Source organism: Carettochelys insculpta, chromosome 2, assembly GCF_033958435.1.
Source record: "Carettochelys insculpta isolate YL-2023 chromosome 2, ASM3395843v1, whole genome shotgun sequence".
In the NCBI taxonomy this organism is placed as follows: Eukaryota; Metazoa; Chordata; order Testudines; family Carettochelyidae; genus Carettochelys; species Carettochelys insculpta.
This window is the reverse complement of record NC_134138.1, coordinates 152,319,019-152,334,248: the sequence shown is the minus strand read 5'-3', so window position 1 is coordinate 152,334,248 and position 15,230 is coordinate 152,319,019. Positions and strand designations below refer to the sequence as shown.

The 15,230-nt window shown below is 40.2% G+C and overlaps 1 protein-coding gene across 6 annotated transcripts in view; it reads right to left on the bottom strand.

The window, feature by feature from the left end:
* SEMA5A (semaphorin 5A) overlaps positions 1 to 15,230 on the bottom strand; it is a 596,575-nt gene that overhangs the window by 190,625 nt on the left and 390,720 nt on the right. For all 6 annotated transcript variants that reach the window (XM_074987855.1, XM_074987853.1, XM_074987858.1 and 3 more), the window contains one exon: positions 2,808 to 3,015. In XM_074987855.1, the coding sequence (XP_074843956.1) occupies positions 2,808 to 3,015 (208 nt within the window). The remainder of the gene's footprint in view (positions 1 to 2,807; positions 3,016 to 15,230) is intronic.

Below are 15,230 nucleotides of genomic sequence, written 5' to 3'. Positions count from 1 at the left end.
CAGAATAAAAAGCATTGTGTTTACACTGGAATTTTCACACATGCAATCTTCTTGGCCAATTAATGATGTGGAAAATAGGGTAAGCAATGAGGACGCAAAATTTGCAGATAATCTAAAACTACTCAGGACAGTTAAGTCCAAAGCAGACTGCAAAGAAATCTACAATAAGATCTCACAAAACTGGGCAACAAAATGGCAAATAAAGTCTAATGTTGATAAATGAAAAGTAACGTACATCAGAAAACATAGCCCAAATTGTATGTATAAGAAGAGGGTCAAAATTAGCTGTTACTACTCAAGAAAGAGACACTGGAGTCATTATGGATAGTTTCCTGAAAATTTCCACTCAGTGTGCTGTGGCAGCCAACAGCCTAGCAGAATATAGTAGACTCCAGACTTATGCGGAGGTTGTGTTCTTGCACTGGTCAGTTTCCCCACCCTTGTCAGTGGGGCGTCCAAGAATCAGGCTACCACCCCTGACAGAAGCTAGCAAACTGCTCCTGTCAGCGGTGGCAGCCTGACTCTCGCTGCATCTGAGAGGAGCGTGGAGGCTGCTGCCCCTGACAGGAGCAAGGAAACTGACCTGCGCAGTAGCACTGGTCAGTTTCTCTGCTCCGCTGTGGCGGGAAGCTGACGCCTGGTTCCAGGTTGCCCACCATGCACAGGAGCCAGGAAACTGACAAAAGCTGCTGTGCCGGTCAGTTTCCCAGCTCCCCTAAGTGGCAGGCAGGCCAGAGCCAGGCACCAGCTCCCTGCCACTCAGAGTCACGTTAACCCAACATACACACAACTTGAGTGTGCGTATCTTGAGGTTCTATTGTATTGGGAATCATTAAGAACGGAAAAGAGAATAAGACATGTGACATTAGACATTAAAGACATTAGAAAAGGTGCAAAAAAGGGCAACAAAAATTAGTAGAGGTATGGAATAACTTCCATATGAGGAGAGATTAATAAGACTTATTTTTCAGTTTGGAAAAGAGATGACTGAGGCAGGATATGATAGCAGTCAATAAAGTAATGAAAATAAAATAAACAAGGAAGTGTTCTGTACTCTCTCTCATTATACAAGAATGAAGGGTGAGCAAATGAAATTAATGGGTAGCAGGTTTAAAATAAACTAAAGGAAATATTTCTTAACACATCATGAAGTCAACCTGTGGCATTCTTTGCCAGAGGATGTTGTGAAAGCCAAGGCTATAATATAATTTTGAAAAGAACTAGACACATTCATGAAGGATATGTCCATTGATAACTATTAACCAGGAAGGCCAGAGATCTAGACACACCTTTCCAGCAGCTGGCAATGAACAGCAGGGGATGGATCACTTGATGATTACCTGTTCTGTTTACTCCCTCTGGGACAGGTGGTATTGGCCACTTTTGGAAGACAGGATAGGGGCTAGAAGGACCTTTGGTCTAGTGCAGTGTAGCAATTCTTATGTTCAATATTTAAGCATAACAGTTAAAGAGGGTGTGGGTTGGTGTAATGAGAATAAAAGCAGAAGTTACAAATGGCCTCTGACACAAGTCAGTGTACTAATCACTCCATTATACCACTTCCTTCTCTGTCTGAAAAGAAATAGGGATCTTAAAATCATATTTTCTACTCTCTTACCAGAAAGAAAATGCTGTGATGATGGTTCAGCAGTCAGACAAACAGAAGAAGCATGAAACAATAATAATGGACATTTTTCTTTTCCAGATACATGTGGCTCCTTCATTCAAACAACAGCAGAATACAAAAGAAAAAAAAATACTGCTGTACGATTCTTGCTTCAGCTGGCTAAATCAAGTAGAATGGAAATTGTTTCTCCTGCCTCAGCTATGCAACAAAGATCTATTGAAGTAAATGGAGTTATGCTGACTTTCAACAGTTGAAGATCTGGTCCATTGCACTGATATACAGTCTAGTTGCGTTAAAACATTTTTGTCTAGGGCATGTGTGCAGCAAAAGAGAAGCAATAAAAAGAAACATAGAAGAAGTTTCACATTGAACTCTTAATTCCTTTGTTATATGGTTTTGTCTCAACTTAAATGACACTTTTTAAATATTTAATTTCTCTTGTTTGTAACAAGAGTATTACTCAACTATTCCAGCATTGTCACACAGATATAGTTAATTACACAGCAACTTTTTTTCCCAGCTAGGTTTTCCTTAACTCCTTCTTCATCTCATTCTTCCTGAATCCCCAGAGACTTTCAATCTGATGCATTACAGTGGAGCACAAAAAGAAGAAAAAGACCTACCATTATTTTGAAGTATCCCTAAATTCTAAAACCACAACATCAAAAGCTAACCAGAGCATCCTTACAACACAAAGCATATTTAATAAACTAAATTCCAGGAACACAATTTTATAATATGTTTGGGGTGAGAAACATGGGGGAAAAAAGAGAAAACGGGATACATGTCAGTCAGTTTCAGACAGTTAAGAAACATAAGAGTGATAAATTACTGTATTCAGACAGATACATTTGGATGGTTATCTCTGCTTGTTCTTCCAATACCATCTTCGTTGCTACATGGTATCAGAGACATGTATCAGTAATTACTTATTGATTAACTCGCATAGTTCAATTTGTTCAAACTGTATCTCTTAACATTTAAATAACACTATCATCTCTTGGAAGCTTTTCCCAATCATAACAAATTAGGTACTATCAGAAAGTCCCCTATTAAGCTTTGATTAACAGTTATAAGCATAAAGTTAATTTGGATTATGACAAATATCTCTTCTCCTGCCATGAAACCCTTTCATTATGTGCCTCTCTTCAAACAGATAAAGCCAGCAGATCCTTCCTACCTGTGTGTTTTGTAAAACAGACACCTCTTCAGGGGGATCTTTACCACATGCTCCTGAAGCCCCACAAACAGAACACTCTGGCTATGCAGAATCTGCAGGCTCCTGATAGGTTCCTTCTGCCAGCTTGGAAGGAGCTCAATTTCTTCAAGTAAGCAGCTGCTTGAAGTCTGATTCATTGGAGCAAGTACTTTCTTAATAGTGCCATAATCTGTAAAGGCAAAGGGTATATTACAAACTCAGAATTCAGGTAGGCAACACTATTTACTCAAGGCCACTCAGCAGGCACAGAAACTATTCTCCTCCCATATTGGGAGCTTTTATAAGAGGCCCTGTAATTTGGACGATTCACCTGGGTTTTTCCATGAGTGTAAACTTTCAACTATACAAGTGAAAGAAACTGGAACTATATGTATTTTATAAAACTAACAAAAATAAATCAGTTTAGGCGCATCAGACAATAATTTTAAAACAGTGGATCCCGTAAGAGCCATATTCAGTGTTCCACCATTACGGACACGCACCTACAGAATCCATTTATAGCAAGAACTGTGGTCTGAGAGTGTATATACATACCTATAATTGCTAATTTACAGGATAATAGCATACCTGACTGTTTTTAAAGGAGTCAATACAAATTAATAAAGTACACTGTTGACTCACTTGATCCGCTTTTGTAAATGAATTCATTTAATCACAGCCTACGAACAAATAGAGTACCTTTTCATTAGATCAGGTAATATTCTCATCAAGGAAGTGTACAAAGTATGAAGACCGGTATGCTTATTTGTCCAGCATATGATTTTACAGAGTACAAGTGCTTCACATAGACTGTCTAATCATTTTCATCATTACTAGAGAAAGCAATGACTGAGAAATACAGTGATGCTCCATTCCATCTGGTCATTTCTGGACAAAGAATGTTAATTACACCAACTCAGTGCTAGGCCATTTATGAGATTTCAGAATGGCATATGTGAATACAATTAACTGTTTTCAACATTTAAAAATATTTGCTATGAAAATAAATGACCAAATCTCTTATGCACCTCTTTGTGAGCTGCAAACAGTAAACATTAAATCATGCAAACCCTTACTTATGCAAATAATCTGTACGAATACAAACTGCCCTTTTCAGGCCAATGGGGGAACCTACGTGACTGAGGAACGCTCACGGGACTGAAAGCTTGCACAGTCAGAGTCAAGACTACTAAATTCATCTGGTTAAGGCCTTTAGAATAAATATGTATTAAAAAAAAACAAAACAAACAAACAAACAAACAAACAAATGAAACTTTTTAACATAATTATCTACATCTCTGTCCTTTCTTTGGCTAAACATACATGAAAGGTTTTACTATGGAAAAGAATATTTGTTTAAAACTACCTATTTTCAACTGCAGTTTTTATTTTTATTATAATACCCCTCCCGAATAAAACCAATCAAATTTTAATTTACTGTCTCTTTCTTTCAATTCAGTTAAAGTATAATCATATCTAAAAATGAACTAAACCATTAGCAGACTGGGATTGTGCATGATAAGTGGATGCAAAGCAGACAGTAGGCAGCCAAAATGACAGTAAAAGACTGTGTTCCCACTCCCAGTGACTAGATCCAGACTCTAAACTGCAGTCACAGCAAGATTCAAGGTCAGCGCATGCTGTTTGAACTACTGGAAAAAACAGTCATTAGTGAGTTGCTTTGTGTATAAGTTTGAACAATACTGCTGGAAACGGGGCATGAAGCCAACACCACAGAAATAAACTGGCAAGAAGAAAAGAATGGGGGATATGTGTAACTAGTATGAGAAGTGCACTTTCACAATAAAGCAAATAACAGATTGTCTACACGCATGTGTTTTGGTATAATATCTATAATAAACATTCACACACACATAATCTCTGTCTCTCTACACACACACACCCCAACCCAAAGATTAAAGCAGATGCCAGACTAGATAAAGTAATAATGCTTTGGAGCTGCGCTGTTTGGACAGCAGAAGAGCTGGGACTGTTGTGCTTGTGTAGGGTTTTATTTCTTTTATCTGTAGAAAAGAGCAGTAAAATATCACCTCAACAACAGAGTAAGAATGATAAGGTTGGACTGGGTTATAAATAAATTAAAAAAAAAAGATTATTGGGCTACTTTCAAGATACCACTGTTAATTTCAGTGTCTCTAATGACTTACTTGGGACTTAGAGAGAACACAAAAGCTACTCTGTGTATGTGTGTGTATATATATATATATATATATAATATATATATATATATATATATAATATATATATATATATATATATAAAGACTATTAAACCTTTGGGTGAAAAGGCCAGAATTCCTTTATTAATTATACTCCATGGTCTGTTCTATAAATTTAAGACAGCATATTGCCTACAATCCATGGAAAATATGCTCACATTTAGACCACTGCTACTTGTGCTTCCCTGACTCTGTTTTCTCTCTGTGTGTGTGTGTGTGTGTGTGTGTGTGTGTGTGTGTGTGTGTGTGTGTGTGTGTGTGTGTGTGTGTGTGTGTGTGTGTGTGTGTGTGTTTTCTTATATTTATTCCTTACTCTTCTTTTTGCATTTTATTTCCTGAAGCATCTTTCAATTCCCCCAGCTCCATGGTCTTCACTTCCAACCCTTCTCCATTACAGGTGTTTTAAATGAACAGTAATGATACAGTTAATGTGATGCAGGATCACAAATTTTATTAAAAGAGAATACAGGGCTTTCTGCGTATCACAACCATTTTTGTTCAGGGATACTGCAGACTCTGGTAGACAACACTGGATCAACTTATATTTCATTCACATCTGGCAAGTTTTCTTTACCTCCAAAGCGGCTATAACTTCCTTGTCTTTTAGATGAAATCTTCGTTTCTGCAAAATTTAAGCTTGGTCTGAACATTACACACAGCCCATAAACCATATCTATCTATCTATCTATCTGTCTATTGTGACAGACCCCTTCACTGTCCCTAAAGGGTACTGTGCTTCCAGACGGCTCCTTGTGTGCCTCAGAGAGGCACCCTTCATTGCCCTGGGTCTTCCAAAAGGCACGGGTCTCCCTTCATTGAGCCATGTTCATCATAGGCCAGTTGAATTTGGGGTGGAGCAGGTTCCTTCTCCACCAGCCTTGAGCTGCTCCAGCCCTACCCCAGTTGGCCAGCCCTACCAGGAAGAGCGGTAAGGGGAGTCCAGTCCCACCCACGGCCCTAGATTCCAGCACAGGGACCCCAGGGAAGGAGGGGGCCAGGGGAGCTTTTTGCCTCTGCCCCACAACACCTCCCTTTTCCCTGGGCCTCTTCAACCACAACTACTCTATGGGGTCTTTTCCCCCAGTGCTGTTCTGGTTCTGGTTCTGGTTCTGGTTCTGGTTCTGGTTCTGGTTCTGGTTCTGGTTCTGGTTCTGGTTCTGGTTCTGGTTCTGGTCTCCACACCTCCAGCCTCCATCTCTCTGGACACCACGCCCCTTCCTCCTGCTGCCTGGGGAAAGCCTTTTATAGAAAGCCTGAAGGCCTTTATTGGTCCCAGGTGCTTTAATTAAGGCCTGATGCTGGCTGACCTTTGATGAGTCCCAGCTGCCTATGCAGCCTGCAGGACTCAACTCTCTGGGAACTTAAAAGGGGAGCAAAAAGGGGTCCATCCAATGCCCAAAATGTTCCCCCTTCCTCAGGCAACTGTCCGCTACATCTGCCATACAATCTATCTATCTATCTATCTATCTGGCACCCCAATCTATACACATGTAGATGTGTTTATAGCTATGCAAACTCATAGACTTAATTAATCTCCTTTATCTCAGTTTCATCCAGAAATAATTTCACTAAATTACCATTCTTCCTTCGAATGAAGGCGGTAGTGTAGACAAAGCCATTTGAGGAAAAACTGAGGAAGGAAGCTTTTTACAAGCATTTTAAGACATATGCAAGCCATTGTAGATATCAAATACACAAACGTTTATGAGATGCCTGTAGAACCACAGACAAATGTCATAACAGTCACTGGCTTTGGCTTTGAAAAACTGTTTCTATAATTTTTAAACTTCGAAGTTTTTGCGGGAAGGGGGGAATTTGCTTAATAAAGTGCTGCGTATGCACCACAGCACTTCATCAGTAAACTCCCAACACCCTAATTACCATCCTTCCTTCAAAGGAAGGTGGTAGTGTAGACAAGCCCAAATGGTTTTATCTTATAAACAATGTGCACAGATTGAAGAGAATGGAGAAGGAGTTAATGCACTACATTAGGAACTAACTTCAAAGTAAACTTCCAAGTTAGGCACTACATCGAATTAGCCAGCAGAGAGTCTACACACATTTTTTTCCCCTTACTTGGAAGTTAACTTCTAAGCAGGGAGCCCTATGTCGAAGTCCTTACTCCATTACCGGGAATGGAGTAGTGCCCTACTTCGAAGGTAAGTAGGGTGTGTGTAGACGTTCAACTTCAAAGTTGCTTACTTCAAAGGTGTACTTCAAAGTAAGCAACTTCAAAGTTATTTTTGTACTGTAGACACAGCCTTTGGGTAACATTAACCATGCATTTTATTAATTTGCATACAAGGGTCATCATTTGATCACAAATCAACTGTAAATGTAGCAAAAACCATTTATCAATTTTAACTAGGATCCAAATGTGGAAAGGCACCCTAAAGTAAATGACAATCTGTAATTACATTCAGATGTGCCACTGTACAAGTGAATGTCTTCCCAATAGTACTTCTTTGAAACATATTCAGGCTGCAGTAAGCTTTTTAAAGCACTGTAGGGGGGTCATAGTTGTGTAACTTTGTGATTTTAAAGTGACTCAAACAACTAAAATCTTACAACTGGAAAATTTACTCTTGACAAAAAGCTGTTTTATGTGATTTGAGTATAAATAATAGTCCTGAGGCAGATTCTGAGTCCAATCCACAATTACTGTTGTTATTTATTAGATAATTCTTTTTACAGAATAGATGTAAGAATTCATACATATAATCAGTGTGACAAAAAACTACATTATATATAATGGAAATTTATTCACAAAGGAAAACATATTTTAAAAGACCCCAGAATGAAAACAGCTCTGCTAAGCAGAGCCTACCACAAAATGGTTTGGCAAAGCTGGTGCCAACCTCAGCCTCTGGTTACTTCCCACCACGGCAAAAAAGCTAAATAAATAGGATCTCAGCCTGCTCCCTTTTTTCAAAGTTACAAACCTCCTTAAGTAGCCTGTAGAGACAGGTCCTAAAAAATAAAATAAGCAGTGCCTGGTGCTGGTGAAGGGCAGCAGTGTGCATCTAAGCCAAATAAAACAAAAAAGAAACTTAAAACATATGTTACAGAGTGGGTAACACGCATCTGGACAGCATCATTCATGCTGCCTGGTCCACTTTAAAATTAAAAAGAAAAGCAATTAGGGTGAAGGGGAGAGGAACCAGAATATATTGCTCAAAGTTCTCTGGATCAAGGTAGATTTCAGGCCACACTATCAAAATTCCTCAAATAAATACTGACTTCAGAACCATCATGACTCTTCCTGTGTTGGGAAATAGCCACAATGAAGGCATTATGATGAATATAAATTTTCCTAATGGAATAAACCAGCAGTCATGTAGCACTTTAAAGACCAACAAAATAATTTATTAGGTGATGGGCTTTCATGGGACAGACCCACTTCTTCAGATCTGTGTCTATCACACGAAAGCTGATCACCTTATAATTATTGTGTTAGACTGCTGGTTTGTTATGTTAGAATACAGACTAACATGGCTGCCTCTCTGTTACTTTCCTAATGGATATCAATTTTCCCTTTAAGGGAAACTGTAAAAGTTGTAGCTGCACCACAGATACTGCCAACATTTCCCACAGATACTTAAAAACATGAATGAATAGCATGTTCACATTCTCAGATTATGCATGACAAGCTGGAATGCATCCAGACAACTGACAGTTTTGTTTTCCAGGGAGAATGACTGTATATATGGGGAAGCAGATGGAACCAACTCACTGAAGTGTAATTTAAGTAGTACTGCAATGTTTGCACAGAGAGACTTGCTAATCTAGTAATTGTTTAGTGGGTATTTAATGTATCATAATTGAGGATGATGAAAAATTGAGGAAGCTACTCACTAAAACTGTATATGGTGGCTCCAGTAAATCAATGACACACGACATTTTATTAATAATTGAATGGTATATCTGAGGCACCATTGTGCAGAGCAAATCTGAAAACAACGAGGTCAACAGTGAACATAAAAATGGCAATAGAATGAAGTAAGAAAAAAACAATCATTTAAAATGCAAAACAAAGTTTGAGGCAAAAGTGGTATGAGGGACTCAAAACACTTCAAAAACAATAGAAGATGTCACATAATTAACATGTGATGGCTTGCAGCAGAACGGTTAAAATGACTATTCACCATGACTATGTCTACACTAGAAGCATCTGTCGACAGAGTTGTGCTGAGAAAACCTCTGTTGACAGAGTGCATCTACACACAAAAGCAGACTGGCAGATTAATCTGCGGTCTTGACAGATGGCAGCCAGACTGCCCTGCCCTCTGTCGACAGAACGGCTGAGCGAAAGCTCTGCAAACAGGGCTTCCCGGTGAACTGGAAGCCATCTCTGTTGACAGAAGTGTCTACACTGCACTTCTGTCAACAGAAGCATCATTCCTCAAATTTTCACAGGATGACACTGCCAAGACAAATGCAGAGTTCTGTCAAGACTCTGTTGACAGAAGGCTTTATGTGTGTAGATGCTCTCTGAGTTATGGTGAGAAAAGGCCCTTTCTGTCAACAAAACTCTCTAGTGCAGATACAGCCCATGGGCCGAAACTTGTAAAAGACAAAATAAAATTTGCCTTCAAGCAAACAGAGCTCCTATTTAGGGAAAGATTTTAGCCAGAAACAGGGGCAAACCATGAAGCATTTACAAATTCTTGAAGAGAAAAAGAAGGCAAACATTTATATTCCAGCTTGTGACTAAGTCCTTGGAGCAAAATTATTATACACAACCTGTAAGAGCAGTGATAAGGCTGTATTTATTCATTTATTTATTTGAAGAAAATGAAAAACCCTCTACCTATCAATTTAGGGGAAAAGTTCAAATATCACAAGCATTTTGAGCTATGCCCCATTTCATCAAACAGTTCCTTTAATATCCATGTTTTAAACAGTCATTTTGCCCAGGACCTTGGACAGTAGTCCCTTCATGGGAAATCAACATGTTTTAATCAAATTGGCAAATAAATAAGTCAAGTTTTTCAAAATGTACACGTAGACTAAAGGTAGACTTCTAAATCCATAATCAGGCATCTAAGTAAGTGGCCTAATCTTCTAAGGACTGAGGACCTAGGAGCTCCTGCTTATTTCCTCCTTCCAGTATTTTATTTTAGTAATATTTGCATGAAAAACACAGCTATAGTTAAAACTGTATAAAGAGTCACCAGCAGACACCAGGAGACTGATTTCCAAATATGTCCTTAGGCTACCTACCATTTGTACGTCTGCATGTGTGGGTTTACAATTGTGCCAAAACGTTTTTGTACATTAACCCTTGCTTGTGCAAATGATAGATTCCTTTGCTTGTACACACTGATACAAAATAAACATCAGCAAAATCCACTCTGCTTTATAAACATCATACTGGAAAATTATCTGCATTGGACAGAAGTGTAAAATACCGCCTAGAAGATTCATACAACAGCCCTACAGAATACTTAATAGAGAAAGATGACTTCTTTTTATCTACATCTGCACTTAATTCATTGAAAAGGTGGGAGGATGGCTGATCTGTGACCAGAGAAAGGTTGGGGAGGAGAAACAAGAGATGCAGACAGTACAAGACAGAGAGAATGGCTTGAAGCTATCAATGTAGTACCTAGAGCAATAGCTGGAACTGAGATTGGATACAATTACAAGAAATAAGTTGCCAAGTATTTCTCAGGCCACAGGAGTAGTTTATATTTAAATTCTACACAGTATTCGCTGGCATAAAAATCAGATTAGTTGTTGTAAACAAAAACATTAAAGTAATAAACATCCCCTTAGATTCAAAACGTAAAAGAAAATAGCCACCGACTTTACATATGTTTTCAGTATATAATCTGAATGCTTTACAAAATGCATCATCTCTCAACAAATTATTTGATGTTGCAATATATTATCTATTTTTCATAGGCCCCATCTACATTACAGCGATCTTTCAAAAGAACTATTTACTAAAATGATATGAAACTATTCCAAAGTATTTCAAATGAATAATAAACTATTTGCAAGGGGGATGGGGGGAACTATACACAACAGGGGTTCTGGGGCAGGGGTGCGGGCAATGGAACTTGTAGGGGAATCCTGGAGTGGGGGTGAGGGGGTTTAATCTTCCACGGGGTGGAGGACTGGGATCCATGCCAGGCCCGGGAGCACCTATCCCATCCGTGGTTCCTACTCTGGCTCTGGCACGGCGGTGCTGAGGAGGGCAACCAGGAGAGGCCACCTACTTCATCCCAAGGAGGTGATCTAGCTCCTTAAAGTGGGGGCAGCTGGTGGGCGCTGCCCCCAAGTGACTGGCTATATCCCTGGCCCAGCTGTATGCCTGCCTTAGCTCCTTAACCTTGGAGTGTACCTGGTTGAGCTTGCAGCTGAGGTGCCCCCAGGACATCAGTTTGGTGGTGAGGTGCGCAAACGCTATGGATTTATGGTGATGGCCAGCTGTGCACAGGAGAACCTCCTCATCACCCCGAAGTCTGAGGGAGCCCTTTTTTGGGGCCCTGGCTGGGCTCCTAAGCACACTCAGAATGCTTGGAGGAGGGCCCCGGGATGCATATGGGGCTCTTGGCTGCTGGCCATACGGGGGAATGGGATGCCTCAGGTGGCTGCAGAAAAGGCTGGAGAGCCAACTAGTATGCTCTCAGCTTCCTGCCACGGGGTTTTTGGGTCCCTGCATCCCTGCCCTGCTCCTTCCCTACCTCCCTTCAGCTGCCCAGCTGGATGCAGAGACCACAGGGCCCTGCTTGTGCTGGCAGGCGTGTCCATGCTCCATCTGGCCAGTGCCATGGAGGACTGCTCTCTCGAAAGAGCGGCCCACAGGGCCTCTACATAATCTTTTTTTCGAAGGATTCTTTTGGAAAGAGGAGCTCTTCCTGATCCGAGAGCGGAAAGGCACTTCCAAAAGAAAAGTCGCGTTCTTTCAATTTTCTTTCAGAAGAGCAAATTTTGCGTGTAGACATTCTGTGGGATATTTCAAAAGAGCCCCTTCTTTAGAAAAATCTTTTGAAAGAAGTTGGGAGTGTCACTGGGGCTACAGTGCGCTAGTAGCAATATTCCAGATGCACTTGTAAAAGTTACAAAATGACAAAAGAGAGATTGATTCAATGTGAAAAATGCTCCCTTAAAAGAAAAGAAAACCCTGCATGAATGTCAACTTTGTCTTCAAGGTTTTTAAGGTAGAGTTTATCCTCCAGTGTATCTGATGACATATATAGATCTAGTCCAAAGTGGCTGATTGATATCCTGTTCCTATGCAAGAATATCAACACAGGTGTCTTTATTCACTGCATATACTCTGTCTGCATCAGCTGACAGACTGCAATAAGCATCAATGGACTGGGGATAGAGAGCACATCTCACTGTATTCTCCCCAATTTAGGTGCATGCGCCTCATTGAAGCGTGCTCCTGCTCCCTCATCCCGCTCAATGGTTCATGTGCTCCATAGGCAGAATGGATTGCAGAACAGCTGCTGGGGCAATGATCCTCTAATCGCTTCTCAATTCCCTCCATTGGGCTATGACTTTCAAAGAATAAGAGCCCATAATGAACACTTTTTTGCATCTGTACGGCATTTGAAAGAATGTACGTGTAGAATGTAAAACATCATTTTAAAGTTTCATCCTTTTTAAAGTGAAAATGTCTGTTTACCTTTCCACAGTAAAAACAAGCTTTGAAGTAACAAGTCACAGCTGGAATGTGAATAATGGAAGTCAGCATTTTCTTCTATTTTCCCAGTTTTTAATTCTGGTTTGGGAACTTAGTTTGAATTGTTGGCTGTAGTCAAAAATAAAGGTGTACAAAAATGGTTCTGTCATACTATGCCATGTGAGTTATACGTGTTTACTTTACTTCAGAAGGATTTGTACTACATTATAACCTAAACAGTCCATGAAAGAGTGAGCTTCAGGCCTTAGCTAGATGTTGTGAATTCTACCTCTAGTAGCTTCATAAGCAGCAACCCTGAAGACAGAGACTACGTCTACACAACAGCCTTATTTTGAAATAAGATATAGTCTCTAATAATAGATATTTTCAAAAATCTTATTTCAAAATAACACAACCACATGTAAAATGCATTTTGAAATTACATCAGCTATTTCAAAATAGCATTCCAGATCCATAGTCTTATTTCAAAATAGTGTCATTGGAGCACATTATGGCCTATTTCAAAATAGGCATTATTCCTTGTGGTGAAATTTACCACAATCAAAATAATGCATCTGTTATTTCGAATTTATTTCACAACAGCTTGTGCATCATTTAGACAATGCCAAAGTTATTTCAAAATAACTGCTGTTATTTCAAGATAACTCGGTCGTGTAGACATATCCAGAAATAATACAATCTGTGCCTCTATTAATTCCATGATTCAGTGTCTAGCAAAGCTATGGATTTCAGTCCTAGGCTCAACTTTTGAAGGTTTCCAAGTTTTGAAAATTTGCAAGTTTCCTTTGAGGACAAAGAGTCTGATACTGAGAGAGCACTTTGTGAAACATATTCACCAACACGTGATAAGGTGTTTTTGTTTGTCACTTTTCTATATGAATTCATTCAAGTGATAAGTGCGTGCCTGGTTTTACCCAACATACTTGATTTTGGGTCATCTGATGTCCTGGATGAGGTATACTAAATTTTGTGGGGATACAGTCTTCTTAGCAATGGAGATAAATTCCTTCACTTGGTGTGTTCTGGTTTGTAAGAAGCTTGCTTCTGATGAGCATGGAATCATGCAACTGAAAGGAACCTTGAGAGGTCTTCTAGTCCAGTCCTCTGCACTCAAGTCAGGACTAAACATGATGGGTGAGCTTGGCAAGGATGCATGAAGTCCAGAAAAGGGGGTTTGGAAAGGATTTCTTTCAGAATATGGTCCTTCTCAAGTATGAATTGTAATTTTTGGTGATCCCTTTATAGGTTCTATTGTTGGGTAGTATGTAACAACCTGGGTTGTGCACTTAGTGTATCTGCTGTGGCCCCACACCCTCATATCACCATTCTTCCAGAATATTTGGGTGGCCCTTTCCAAGATGGGATCTGCTTCGCTAGTAGACTGTCCTTTAATGCAGGTGGTGCAACCCAGATTTTACCTTTGGCACTCATTAGCCGTGTCTACACGTGCACGCTACTTCGAAGTAGTGGCACTAACTTCAAAATAGCGCCCGTCATGGCTACACATGTTGGGCGCTATTTCGATGTTAACATCGACGTTAGACGGCGAGACGTCGAAGCCGCTAACCCCATGAGGGGATGGGAATAGCGCCCTACTTCGATGTTCAACGTCAAAGTAGGGAACGTGTAGTCGTTGCGCGTCCTGCAACTTCGAAATAGCGGGGTCCGCCATGGCGGCCATCAGCTGAGGGGTTGAGAGACGCTCTCTCTCCAGCCCCTGCGGGGCTCTATGGTCACCGTGTGCAGCAGCCCTTAGCCCAGGGCTTCTGGCTGCTGCTGCTGAAGCTGGGGATCCATGCTGCATGCACAGGGTCTGCAACCAGTTGTCGGCTCTGTGGATCTTGTGTTGTTTAGTGCAACTGTGTCTGGGAGGGGCCCTTTAAGGGAGCGGCTTGCTGTTGAGTCCGCCCTGTGACCCTGTCTGCAGCTGTGCCTGGCACCCTTATTTCGATGTGTGCTACTTTGGCGTGTAGACGTTCCCTCGCAGCGCCTATTTCGATGTGGTGCTGCGCAACGTCGATGTTGAACGTTGACGTTGCCAGCCCTGGAGGACATGTAGACGTTATTCATCGAAATAGCTTATTTTGATGTCGCTACATCGAAATAAGCTATTTCGATGTAGCGTTCATGTGTAGACGTACCCATTCTGTAGTATCTGAATTCCTGGGGGCTGAAAACACTTCATTTTAAGTGGTCTCCTACATCAAGTGTGAAACATTCAAGCCAAACAATCCATGTCACCTTATATGCAGTGCACATGCTTTAGTTAATTTTTCCAGATATGTGAAACTCAAAACTTGTCTCATCAACCAGCATAAGTTGGCCCAATAAAAAAAAGAAATATTACTCCACTCACCTTGTCTGTCTAATATCCTGAAACTAATATGTCTACAACAATGCAAACACTGAATTTACTCTTAGTTGTTCTGTGAATTATATCTAAATCTTAATATTGGAGTTTGATACCTTATTAAACAATTAATTCCAAATCTGAATATTTCATTTC